General features: G+C 42.2%; 2 protein-coding genes across 4 annotated transcripts in view; one reads left to right on the top strand and one right to left on the bottom strand.

The window, feature by feature from the left end:
• The window catches only part of togaram1 (TOG array regulator of axonemal microtubules 1), a 16,505-nt gene extending 9,395 nt beyond the window's left edge, over nt 1-7,110 (top strand). For 2 of the 3 annotated variants that reach the window (XM_019887242.1, XM_019887241.1), the window contains exons 8-23: nt 281-381; nt 467-631; nt 701-766; nt 957-1,111; nt 1,200-1,347; nt 1,458-1,694; nt 2,302-2,425; nt 2,634-2,739; nt 3,232-3,467; nt 3,554-3,712; nt 3,974-4,100; nt 4,197-4,312; nt 4,552-4,735; nt 4,816-5,035; nt 5,116-5,202; nt 6,244-7,110. In XM_019887242.1, coding sequence (XP_019742801.1) covers nt 281-381; nt 467-631; nt 701-766; nt 957-1,111; nt 1,200-1,347; nt 1,458-1,694; nt 2,302-2,425; nt 2,634-2,739; nt 3,232-3,467; nt 3,554-3,712; nt 3,974-4,100; nt 4,197-4,312; nt 4,552-4,735; nt 4,816-5,035; nt 5,116-5,202; nt 6,244-6,503 — 2,491 coding nt within the window. In that variant the 3' untranslated portion in view covers nt 6,504-7,110. The remainder of the gene's footprint in view (nt 1-280; nt 382-466; nt 632-700; nt 767-956; nt 1,112-1,199; nt 1,348-1,457; nt 1,695-2,301; nt 2,426-2,633; nt 2,740-3,231; nt 3,468-3,553; nt 3,713-3,973; nt 4,101-4,196; nt 4,313-4,551; nt 4,736-4,815; nt 5,036-5,115; nt 5,203-6,243) is intronic. The other variant, XM_019887243.1, reaches the window with a different exon arrangement.
• Nucleotides 7,111-8,105: 995 nt separating this feature from the next.
• Nucleotides 8,106-13,177, bottom strand: ccdc28b (coiled-coil domain containing 28B). The gene is made up of 6 exons (XM_019887244.1): nt 12,994-13,177; nt 11,246-11,515; nt 9,985-10,154; nt 9,613-9,767; nt 8,635-8,657; nt 8,106-8,554 (listed from the first exon to the last, which is right to left on the bottom strand). Exons 2-6 carry the CDS (start codon nt 11,482-11,484, stop codon nt 8,500-8,502), a joined length of 642 nt encoding a protein of 213 aa, XP_019742803.1. The 5' UTR covers nt 11,485-11,515; nt 12,994-13,177; the 3' UTR covers nt 8,106-8,499.
• Between the last annotated feature and the right edge of the window lie 346 nt (nt 13,178-13,523).

The raw sequence follows: 13,523 nt of genomic DNA, 5'->3' as shown, positions 1-13,523 counted from the left end.
TCTCTCTCTCTCTCTCTCTCTCTCTCTCTCTCTCTCTCTCTCTCTCTCTCTCTCTCTCACACACACACACACACAGACACTTTTCTGCTTCAATGGCTAAAAAGATGTTAGTACCTGTTTGTATTGTTTTATAATTCGTTTTAGTTTGAGGGGAAAACCTAACATTAATTTCTTGTTTAGGATTTTGGTATACTGTATTTCAGCCAGGTGTAAGGGAAGCGGTGGCAAATGCAAATTTTTGAATGTGCAAGTTCCACAAACTTCTCATACCTGTTAATAGTTCCGGAAGCATGGCCTCCCCAGGAGTGAAGCCTCGAATTGGAAGAGTTCCTTCTGCAAACCTGAGGTCTTCTGTGTCCATGGACTTTAGCAGCCTTCCAGGTAGGGGTCAGTAGTAATGATTGAATCAGACGTTTGATGGCTTGAATTAAATTTTCTACGCCTATTTTAATATTGCTTCTCAAAGGACTATCTCAGAGGAATGACTTGTCATCTGAGGCAGGCGTTGTCGGCCAGAGAGTTACTTATTCCAGTGGAACAATCAGAGCCAGTGAAGAGGCGACACTGCCTTCTCCTCCATTGGTGAAACCGTTGTTAGGTGAATCATTCAGAGCCGTCAAGTCCACAAAAGGTAAGCCATTGGAGAAATAAAATGACAGATTTCAGGGCTATACTGAATTGTTGTTGTCGTTTTTTTAAGGATCTCAAACCAATGGAAGCAAGAATTCGCCAGCCACAGACATGCCTGAGGGAGTCATTGGCAGAGGTGGGTGTACATAATCATTAGTTTTGCTTTTTTTTTTTTTTTTTAACTCAGCCGAATGTTGTTTTCTTTTTTTTTGTTTGTTTGTTTTCCATGGTATATTTCCATTACATTTAAATTTGATCCTTACAAATTTGTACAATGGAACGCTGGTCACATAATTCATCTGCAAATGTTCCCTAATCTGTTTTAGGCGTGTTTGGTACCGCAGCATCCTCCCCTCGTTTGGCTTTGGCCTTGTCACTGGAGCAGGGTGATTCAGTCACCAAACCCATCGCTGATCCTTTGGGAGCCCCCCCGGTTATCTCTGGTGACCACAGGGGCCGTGACAACCTCTATCCAGATGAGGTAACATTTGGCCCTATTTTTCAGATCACTACGAGGCGTCCGCATTTGTCACAGCAGTGCCTGTTATGTATTTCCATTGCACGAGTAGGTGATGAATATGAAGTCCGTTAGGGATAAGATCCAGCTGCAACATCTGGATCAGCCTGAGGAGCAGTCCAGTGAAAGGGACAAGATTCGGCACCGTGTCCGACAGATGCTCTCTGCCTCGCCCAATGAAGAAAATCCCAATAGTAAAGGTGTGACATCTCTAGACAGTGTGACTGCATCAGTCAAAAATGAGTATTATTTTTATGCGGGCAAAAATGTCGACATATTTTTGACATATTAACGATGATCTCTGTTTTAGATCTGCATATGAACGGCAGTACAATCACTTCTTGTACAGAAGACCTCCCCTCGGATGGGTCACCAATAAGTGTCACAACCTCGGTCAGTCCACCAGGACCCCAGAGCCCTGTCAAATGCCTCACTCCACCCCATCAACCAAGCCCCCCCACAGTGCCTCCTAAACCCCAAAACCTGTCCCGTATGAGGAGGGCGCCCAGCCTGAACAGAGCACGCCCCTCGCTCTCCCACAGCTCAGGTCAGTGGGGTATCAACATGCAATGAGTAAAAATGTCCACAACATGAGGTACACCTGTACAATCTTTGGCTTTCGAACCCTATTCATTGTCACACGCTACAGTACAGTCATAGTTTCATGTTTACACACACACACACACACACACACGCACACACACACACACACACACACACACACACACACACACACACACACACACGGTGAATCTACTGTAACAGCAGAAGTGTTGACTGGCATCGAATTAACAAACACCCTTGACTGTTTCTCAGGCAACACAGAAGTAAAGGCCAACTCTGTTGCAGCAGAATTTTCATGTGATTCGGCAATTGTATCGAATCTCATTCCATGTGCGGGTTTACCTATTGTTGTGGCCCGTGAGTTTTTTTTCTTTGTTGGTTGGACCTTATATATTGTTTTTTAATGATACGTTTAAAAGCAGTGTGGTCACTGGAATTGGCACGTGTGCTCGACCATTAAAGGTATTGGAGCATGAGGAAATTGTATTGTTGTTCTTTCTATTGTGCACTGCGGCTCATTTTGATAACACACATTGCTTGTTTTGAGTCTTATAGGTCTAAGAGTCTTGTCTTGGTGGGCCTTTTTTCAGATGAGCTGTCCCCTGTTACTGTGGGCCACAAGAAAAATGTCTCTCAGCCTCCTGAACTGTGTCCCTTTTCCAAACCGGACCTGGCGCTGATGCACAGCTTTGACTTGCTGAGTTCAACGCACTGGTGGGAAACACAGCTTCTAAGAAAAACCCATCCCGTTACATTGATAACTCAAGAGCAAAGAATCATATTTATTGTTATAAATACTGCATGTACATTTCTATGCATTTGTATACAAACTGTGCACATCACATTGACTGTCAATGGTTCTTCAAAGAAAAATGTTTGTCCATTATGTGAGAATGCTTTCCCCTAATGTTCTGCTTTTCAGGGAGAAGAAGATTGAAGGTCTTACGTTCCTACGCTCTCTGGCCCAGTACCATCCTGACACACTCCAGGGCCGGCTTCGTGATGTCTGCCTATCTCTCATTCAAGAGGTAACAGCATTTATATGATGTAATGACAAAGTAATCATATAGTAGAACTGCCAAGGTCAAACACAATCCCTAGCAGGAGGCCCATTTACTTCTGATTTGCTTGTACAGTATTTTGGAATCAAATAATGAAAATGAATATTGTAATTGTCTCTTTCAGGGTCATAATGTTGCCATCACAGTCACCAACTCTATGGGCTATTTTAACTCACATTTTAACATACTTGTCTTACACATTTGAAAAAAAAAATTGTTGAGCACCACATGTAATAAACTGCGGGAAATCATTTCAGTATGAATGACAAAGGCGGCATTCAAAGATGAATCGATTTACACAACAAAAACAAAGTTTATTGTGACGACAAAGTGAAACCCTGACAACTTTCAAGGCCATTTTTTTGGTTGCATAAAAAAAAAAAAAAAAAAAAAAAGTGCAACCTTCAGGGACATTCAACTTTGTTGTTTTCCTATAAGTATGAAAATCTCCTTATTCAGGTGAAGAACCTCAGGTCAGGCGTGTCCAGGACTGCCGTGTGTACACTGGGTGACCTCTACATGCACCTGCAGAAGGCAATGGACCAGGAGCTAGAGGGGACCGTTAAAGCCTTGCTGCACAAGGCGGGCGAGAGTAACGCCTTTATCAGGCAGGATGTTGATGCTGCTTTAGACAGCATGGTGCAGCACTGCACTCCAACCCGAGGCATTCATGCGCTGCTCTCTGGAGGACTTGGGTCAGTATGCTTTCAGCACACACAGCACATATGCCGTTTCTCAGAATCTGGAATTGGGATCTTAAAATAATTTGTTTTGCCGTTAGTCATCTCAATGGATTGGTAAGGAAGTGCACTGCCCAACACTTGGCAAATTTGGTGGAAAAGGTCGGAGCCGCTCGCCTCCTTTCTGGAGGTAAAGATCTAACTGAAAGAATCTTACCTGCAGTCACCAAGCTGTCACAAGACTCCTCGCAGGAAGCAAGGTATGCCTGATGACTTGTAGGTCCGTTTAGGTGTACAAAGACTTGTAAAACTTGTAACCGTGCATCAATACATCTAACAAGTCGTCACTGTGCTATTTGGTGACATGGGGTGTACTACGCTAAACAAGGACCATATGAAGTGGGAGAGAGGTTTGTCTCAGGAGATTAGAAAATGATTGACACCTGTTTCTTGCCTGAAAATCCATGTACATGTCTGAGCATCTGGAATTAACAAAGACTCTTTAATCGTTTAACCCTTAGATACCACGGCCGCCGAATGCTGCTGTGCCTGTCCTGCCACACAGACTTTGAGAAGATCCTGGAAAAAACGATTCCCTCCAAAGACCTGCAAACTACCAGAGATACCATTTTAACTCTGAAGACCAAGGTACAACTGTAATACCTTCAAAACACAATTGCTGTGTTTAACTTGAGTCTTAACCCAATTTTTATTTTGTTTTTTTTTTTACGGGGGTGGCGTTAGGGGCTTGGCGAGATGCCGCAGGACACCCAGTCAGCCAGGGGCAGACGCTCCCTCCCAGGCAGCGGTACAGTCCGAGCCTTGTCTCTCACCAGAGAGCCACTCTACCACCCCATCAGGTAAGCATGTTTCTACTTAACCAGTACAAAAAAGATCAGTTTCACATAAATACAGCATAAGGACAAAAGTACTTCTGGCCGACACACCTAAAAGGTAATAATGACGACTGAAAGCATAGAGCTGTCTAAAACGATTTACATCAATCAAGAGAGAGACGTCAAGTTTTGTACACGTCGTGTACAATTAAAGGCAAGGCTGGCACTAATACATCACCCACTGTATTGTGCGTCCTTTCCAGAATGTCCAACAGTAATTACAGCAACAGATCTCAGACACAGAGTATAGCGGACAAGAATGAATACATCAAGCACATAACAGGCCTGCTAGGCTCCAAGGACTTCCGAGAGAGAATCAAAGGAATGGACCAGCTCGTGGCTGACTGCCAGCACAACCCGAACATTGTCATCCACAATATATTCCCGGTATGGAGAAATCTCAGCGTAATCACTTAAACGTGGACATTGAAAGCAGACTTTGGCCTCAGCTCTCCATTTGTTTTTAGGTTTTCGATGCGCTCAAGGCCAGGCTGCAGGAGGCCAACAGCAAGGTCAACCATTACGCCCTTGAGTCGCTGCAGAAAATCATCCCCTTGATGAGGGACAATTTGTCTCAAGTAGTGAACATTCTAGTCCCAGCCATTGTGGACAATCACCTGAACTCTAAAAACAACGCCATCTACTCTGCTGCTATTGGAACCATTGATGCCCTTATGGTCAACCTTGGTATGAATCCGCATCCCATTAATATTTTAGATTTTGGTTCACTGTCTCCGGTGAACAGTATCGCTATATCTTTTTGACAGATAACAGTCTCCTCCTTCAGCCTTTCTGCACTAAGGCTCAATTTGCAAGCGGCAAAGCCAAGGTGGATCTTGTTGAGAAGGTTGCAGGTAAATCAAACAACTGCTTGACTGGCTTTGTTGTTGTTGTTGTTTTACTTTTCCACTTGTTCGTACTTCCAATGTGTGCTGCAACTACAGGCTAATGACATGATGCTTTGACCGTGAACTTGCAAAGATTTGGTTTACTTCATCACTGGCATCTGTGGACAAAAGTAAAAAAATTGCATGTTCGATCCAAGATAGGCTTTTTCAGTTCAAGTCAGTATTTATCCATTGTCCGTCGCTGATGTGCACTTTCACGAACAACTTGGCTGTGAATAGAGAGAAGCTAGTTCACAAAAGCAGTGGGTGTTGCCAACTTCGTAACCTGCTGGCTCTATTTAGTGACTTCTTCAACTCCTCTGGTGACTTACGTTTAATTAATGACATATTTAACTCCTGTTAAGAAGCAGACAAACAGTAAGTGGAATCATTTTCACAATCGTTTTTCATAGAAGTTGCCTCGTGGAGTCAGTCGTGCTAAACATGTCCAAAGACATGGTGCCTGCCCATTTAGACAGACGGAAGAAAAAACAGATGAGTAGGAATAATGATTATCCTACAGAATCATTTCTACAATTTGTGTGAAATAACAGTGGACTGCGTAATATTGCCGACAGTAATCTATAACATTGATGAGTAAAACATAGTATATGAGTAAAGGAAATCTGTTGATATACGTACATAGTGGATGTATAATGTTTCAATTGTGCACGAACTCCTTAAAGTAATGAAAATGTAAGTTTGGGGGCAAAGTGAATTGACAAACATTTACCCAAATTATCCGCTTCCAACAAGCAAATATTTTACCTTACCTGTAAATTTTTGAGCGGTGTGTGAGAGGGCTAGTAATGCTGCAAGTAGATTTATGTTTTGAATCAAAATCATCTCTGAGCTTTTTTTTTTATTATTTTTTTTAAATGATTTGACATAGCTACTGTAATGTATTGCAAAGGATTTAACAGACACTCAAGCCGTAGCTAAGGCGGCCCCCATTTTGAGTGGCGGGGCGCTAAAGCTCTTTTAACCATCTGGTCTTTGTAATTCCAGATCTAGTGAGCGAGCTTTACCCTCGCAAGCCCCAAATGGTGGAGCTGAAAGCGCTGCCCCTGCTGTGGCACCTGCTTGGCACGTCGAGCCACAGCGGCACCATTCACGGACGCGGCGGCAGCGTGCGCGCGGCCACCGCCAACCTGTGCGTGGCTCTTCACGCCCAAATGGGGCCCGGCCTGTGCGAGTGTGCTGCATCCCAGTCGGCCAACGTCAACAAAGGGTTAAACGAGGTTCTGAAGTCCATCTCCAAAAGATAAAAAGCAAGCCGTTGGAGACCATACAGACACAACATTGACCTTACTTACTTGAAGACATAGAGATGTTCAACATTTCTTCGTGCCTGCACTTTTCTCCCAATGAAGAGAAAAGTCCTCATCGATGAGGAACTTTTACTCTTTTCTCAGTGATATTTCTTCCTCTGGTACAGAAGCTTGGAAGTTTGCAACATCCTGACACCAGGTCCTGCTCCCAGACAACACTGCTCTCTTTGCACATTGACAAGGTAGCTCATGATGAATGCGAGATTCGCACATGAATCAGTCATTGCTTTACTTCATCTGCTGAACACGAACCACAAACCAGAGAGCCATTTGCAGATTGTAAAGTTATAATGCACAAAAAGGACAGACAGGGATCTGAAAGTTGTATCGTGTTTTAGCGGTGTCAGAAAATGTCCGGTGATATTTTTTCGGATGATTTATGTGGCTGTTTTTTTTTGCTGAGTCATCAAAATGAGATTTATCATAGTACAAGATACTTCTGTACAGCTTGTTATGTATTTGCACAGTATTAGTTTCTTCTGTAATCATAAGTCCATTTTTTTCTGTCATGTGACCCTTTTAAATCTTGTTGATGTGCTGCAGACTGTTTTGTTTGTGTGACCCATTTCTCTGGAATGAGACACACGCTTCGTAATAGCTAAGTGTGTATTGATGCCTGCATCAAGGCTCTTGAAAAGGACTTTGGGCTGACTCCCCTTGTTGCCGGAGAAACAAAAGGCACAGATGGAGGATTCACAGTACAGTGCCAGTCTTCAAGTAGCCTTTTAACGCCTTTGATTGTTAAATTATATTCGACATATTTGGAAACGATGACGGAGACAGATTGATATCTAAATATATACATATATATATATATATATATATATAAAGTGTTTTATTTCTGTAAATCGAACTTCCTGTGCCTTTTTCGCAATCCATGCATAATATCACTCACTGCCCATACCATTTGGTAGTGCTATTTACCTCAGTAAACTTATCAGTATTGATAGATTGACAGTATACTGTTGTAAAATGACAATATTCAATTTATGATACAGCTTGGGTACTGGCTCATTAGATCGTGTTGTTGTGGCAAGTGAGTATCAAGTACACGTGTTTGAAATTGGTTACCGATCCCCAATTATGTATGCTGGTTTTGCAAGTTATGTTGTCAGTGGAGGTAAAAAAAAAAAAAAAAAAAAAAAACTTTCGGTCGTATGTTACTTATCACACTGAAAGCTGAGTTCAATTCCAAGAGGTAATCCCACGTGTTGTTTATTAATAGAGTCACAGGTGAGAAAAAAAAAATTGGTTGGGCAAAGCAATAACTTGAAATTGCCTGTCAGGGAACACATTTGCGATCAAGCAAAAACTCGCTCCTTAAATTTCCGAAACTGGAAGTAGCTGCCATTTTGAATCCCTATATAAAGACACCGTATACACATCCTACTGAAACCCCAAGACAATACAGAGAAATTGTAATGACATTTATCCAATAAGTCAAAATAACCGGAAATGTGTATCCCAATATTGAACAGGTTACTTAATCAAATAGTATTTGATTAAGTACAAAGTAAGAACTTGGGTATTTGACAAATACCCAAGTTCTACATTTGCTCTTCCATGCAGTGAAGATTGTCCTACATTATTACACCCGGTTCAAAACATTAGCAAAGATATAAAGTGTCTGACTGAACCACAATGTGAATTCCAAGGGTAATGTGTCCCCAAAAATTCAAAACGCTGATGAAATGTCCTTTCGAAATGCAAAGTACACTCATTAGATTCAATCATCAGAATACCGTCTGTCAGACCTTTTCTTGTGCCGTGAATGAGTTTTGGTATAGTCATTTGTTGCTGCACCTTCAATGACCTAACGGAAAAGTACCTTCCCTCTTTTATGGGTTCATCATGTTACTATGGCAACCGCGTGGAGTACGTCCATGGTAACCGGGTCTGCCTGGATGTTACGGCCTCTCAACACCTCACTTAGTCAGGGAGCAGATGTCTTGGGCAGATCCTGGTTCTCAGCCAAATGGAGCTTTTGTCTGAACACGTACATTAAAGATTACAAAAAGCGTCCTGGGTATTTTAGAACTGAGTAGACCAAAAAAAAAAAAAAGGATACATTGAGGTGCTGAGCTCCTCCAGCTGTAAGATCAACAGAGACAAAAGAAAGTTAGACGTGCGTAAGTGGGAACTGAACCTGACACTGATACTGAATGCCATACTGCATAATTTGCCTGCTTGTCAATATTTCCATCTCATGCCCTTTATCAAGACAAGCCTCAGCCACAATTGTATTAAATGAGCTCACCGCCCCGGCACAGGGAGGTTAAACGGACAACTAGAATGTTGTTCTGGCCTGATTAAATATTTCATGAGCTTTCCATGATGGCAAATGAACCACAGTAACAGCCCAATTGTTATTTTTCTCATTCTTTGACATTTTTCTGGGGCATGATTTAGGCACACTGGTGCACCCACGTTATCTCAGTTGTTTCATTTTAATTTAACTCACGCAAATAATTTTTTTTTCACATTAGAGATGGACAGGCTATAGGACACATGAATGGCTGCAAAAAGTTTAGTAATTTATCTTGGTCTCATTTTTTACATCACAAAACCCTGACATTTGTACAGGGGTGTGTGTAGACATTCTAGACCGCTGTATTTGTTTTTTATGAATGTATGAAGAATTTATGGACATCAGAAGCAGGCAAGCACAAGACACCGACAACACCAACAATTCTCTTGAACACGGCCATGGCTGAAGAATATTTTTGCGTCTCCAAATTTGCGGCATCGTCATTCATGCCACTTGACTCACACATGGGGCAGTTTTTTCTGCCTTATACGACCCGAAGATATATAAATCAAAATTTCAACCACGGTTGACTTTACCCCTCTCTCATATTTAAAAAAATATATTTTTAACATTCGCAGAGTTTGAAAAAAATTACATCTCTTTTGAAAAGTAAGGAGCAGAAAGTACAGATAATTGTTCTCAGCTGTTGGGATTAAATGTCAAAAGTCAACATAAAAATAAACACTCAAGGAAAGACCCGATCCTGGAAAAATCTATAGAGTTCATTTTTGTGCTTACGTTGCCGAGCAGGCGCTCCAGGTTGTGGTCGGAAGCGCACTTCCTCTGGTCCTCGGAAAGCTCCTCCACATGGCTGTCCATGCTGAAATGAAGTCGTGCCAGCTTCTCCTGCATCTCTCGCACATGCTCCAGTTGTTCAAAGGAGCACACCTTACCTGCGCCACACACACACATGCACACACACTGCTGTGGTTACCTGTACTTTTTTTTTTTGTGCAACAAGCATAGAATTCCAGCACGGGTAAAAAAATTACAATGGAGATTGTTGGTAAAAGTTTGCTTGGAACTTTTCAATTGGTGCCATGACCCGGATATGAGATCTTTTATGTGTGATGAGCTACAGGCATTAGAAGTCGCCGAAATTCATCTCACCAAAAGCCTGCAGTTTGCCCGAGTGGAAATCATTGAGGAGGTTCAGGAGGCCTCCCTCCATCTCTCTCACATCGGACACATCGGTAAGAAAGGAGTGCTGCAGGGGGGACGACTGCACGACTTTACTGGGCCCTGCAGGTTGGGGGGCCTTGGGCTTCTCCTTGTGGGCCCTGCAAGAGTCACAAAAACTTGAAAGATCGGACACTCCAAGGTTGTTTACGATGTACCATCAAAGGTCAGAAACGCTGATTGGATTTGCCTTCTTCTGTACAATGCAATTGTGTTGACTATTGTGCTCACTGGTAATGACAACAAATCACTTACATTTGTTTGTCCCATTTTTTTTTTTAATGCCACATTCTCTTCCTGACATAACCCATTTGCATTTCATCCCATCTTGGTTGGAATGGATGGTGGTTCAAGATCTAACCTGCGTGCCTTCTGCATGAAAGACAGCAGCAGCAATATAACTAAGCAAGGCAGTGGTTCTCATACGTTTACAGTAAGTGCCACCTAAAAATAAATATCAACATAACCAACATCAAAATACATGTGGTGGGTTTATAAAAAAAAAAAAAAAGAAAACATTCAATCTTCCTTGAAGCCATTGTAACATTATGCACATTTTGAACATCTACAGTGCGCTTCAATATTGCGGTAAAACGTAGCCCACTGCATTTAAGTTTAACAAAAAGTGTCCCTAAATAAAGGTTTGAAAACAAACAATTCTTAAGGATTAAATACAAATGTATTGAAGTTATCAGTTTAATACAACCGAACTGTAATTGTCATCTTTTTTTTTTCTTTCAGTACACGGACAAGAGGAAGCCCGAGTACCACACTTTGTGAATCCCTGCACAATCACATTTGCTATTTGCAGGGGAGAGGGGCAGAAGATAGCAAAAATCCATGAGAAATTAATTCCCCCCCAACCCAACCCACCCCACACACACAAAGACATACAGCAGATTGTATTGTAATCGCCATTAGATGCCACAAGATAGCAGCACGTTTTGCCTAATGAAGCACACTCTAATATTTCTAAAAAGTTACCTTTCAAATATGAAGATATGAAAATAAAAATGAATCAATTATTCAAAATGTATTGCATACGTACACATTTAAAAAAAAAAAAACATGTACCTGAATAAATGTTTGCAAACAAACGCTTCTAAATTATTAAACACATATGTACTGCACTGTACTTAAAAGTTAAATGCAACTGAACTGTACTCATACCGGTATGTGGTAGTGTACTTACCTGGTAATCTTGGGTGGAGGCACCACACCAGCGAAGACCTCTTTAGGCTGTCCCGCCGCTCCAACAGACCTTTTGTACTTCCCTCGGTTTTTGGGGGACGGGGGCTGCGGCAGGCCGAGAGAGAAGGTGGCACTTTTGCTGGCGGGCAGGACGGAGACCTTGCGTGGGTTGATGGGGGGAGGAGGCGGCTGTGGAAGGGACACTTTAGGGCTCCGCTTCTTGCGCTTGTCCTCCATCATCCACCGATTGCCGGCTTCTTCCTGTGGAGCTCTGCAGATAGTTGTTGATGAGGCCATTTAGGGCATACATGTGCGTGCAGCCTGTCATGAGCACAGGGCCCATCTACTGTAACTGAGGGGTCTGCAACATGCGGCATGCGGCTTTTCCTCTCTGGGTCTTTGGAACATAAATAATGAGTATATCATCCATCCATTTTCTATTCCGCGCGTCCTCACGAGAGTTGTGGGCGTGCTGGAGCTTATCCCAGCCGTCCTGAGGCAGTAGGCGGGGTATACCCTGAACTGGTTGCCGGCCAACCCCAGCACACACACAATCATCCTCACCCACAATCACACCTTGGGACAATTTTGAGTGTTCTATTAACCTGCCATGCATGTTTTTAGAATGTGGGAGGAAACCGGAGTAGCTGAAGAAAACCCAGACAGGCACGGGGAGAGCATGCAAACTCCACACAGGAAGGCCGTACCTGGGATCGAACTATGTACCCTAGATAGCTTTTAGCACCAATTGACTTTGGTCATTTGAACCCACAACCTCTCTATGCTTTTCGGATGCATTCAGCTGTGTTGTAAATGCTTTCAGATGCAGTGGTTCTAGCTGTGTGAAGTGCATTGAGTTGCCTTGTGTATGAAATGTCCTCTAAACCGGTGCATTGCCTTGCCTTCCTGAATGTGCATTATAAATGCGAATAAAAGCTGCCTATTTTCAAGACAGCGTTGGAAATTCAAAAATACACCGTTTATTCGAAAAAGTATTTTAAAAAATACTATAGTCTGAGAAAAATAAATCCTCAAAAAAGTATCACTTTATTCCCGCAATAATACTCTATCCATCCATCCATCCATCCATCCGTTTTCTAATCTGTTTATCCTCCTCGCAAGGGTCGCGGACGTGCTGGAGCCAATCCCAGCTGTCTTTGGACAGGAAGACCTCAGTTCGAGAACCACTGAAATACAATACCGTACATGTGTCTAAAAGTCCTTTCAAATAGACCTCATGGCATGACTTCAAGCGGTGGAATCAATTCTTAGGACTTACATAATCAAGCACTCATTCCGTGTAGTGCTGTTTGGCAACCAAAACACCAACTGTGTTACGTCACTATCAAAAACAATAGAAATATTATCATAAGGATATTTTTCTTGTAAAACGTCTGCAGCCATTCCTGTAAAACGTCTGCAGCCATATCTACTGTGGGTTAACCCATCAAGAGAGCAATTTTATTGTTAGACACCCTAATGCGATTAGAAAGATGTCACCAATTCATCCTATAACAACCACCGAAGTCAATACAAATAGCAGTTATCTGACGGATTAAACATCCGAAAGAGTACACCCGCAGAAATTCTGCTTTGCAATCCAAATATTTGCCACATTTTAGAAATTCAAGTTTATATCTACCGTTGCTTGAAAATCATTGTCCTTTGTTTCTCAATGCATTGATTACAATTTTAAAAAGAAAAAAAAAAGACGCATGTGAAAACATCGTCTTGATAAATGCCACTTACCGAATCAGTAACGCAGCTGGGAAGGTAATGGTCGCGCCATTATATTTCCCATCTGTCAATCACCACATTTGGGCGTGTATGGCTAAATAAGCAGGTTTAATTCATCCTCGAAGCATCCGTAGAAATGTTGACACGTTCAATCGTGGCTGCGATGAGCGACCATCTGCGCAGCTGCAGCCTTCGGCGCTCTTAAAGGGACAGTGCGCCTAAAATTCTTCTGGTGGCGCCCGCGCTGTCTGACAAGCATTGAGCAGCTCTTGTAATTTTTTTTTCCTCTGACAGTATGATGTATGCCATCAAGTATGTCGATCTGTGAACATCAAACCAAACCTTCTCCAAAATATGTCCTTTGTTTATGTCTTTGATTAAGCTGATTGGTCAACTCATTTTAATTCAGGTCTCCAATTATGTCCATTCATTAATTTGAATTGAAATGCACCATTACCATAAACACGTATTTAATCTTTTTCATCAAGTGTATTTGGAATACCTCATTCTATTAATTTGACATGAATACGATTTTGGGATTC

Source organism: Hippocampus comes, unplaced genomic scaffold, assembly GCF_001891065.2.
Source record: "Hippocampus comes isolate QL1 unplaced genomic scaffold, H_comes_QL1_v1.1 scaffold176, whole genome shotgun sequence".
NCBI lineage: Eukaryota > Metazoa > Chordata > Actinopteri > Syngnathiformes > Syngnathidae > Hippocampus > Hippocampus comes.
The sequence above is the reverse complement of the archived record's forward strand: the minus strand, read 5'-3'. Positions and strand labels throughout refer to the sequence as shown.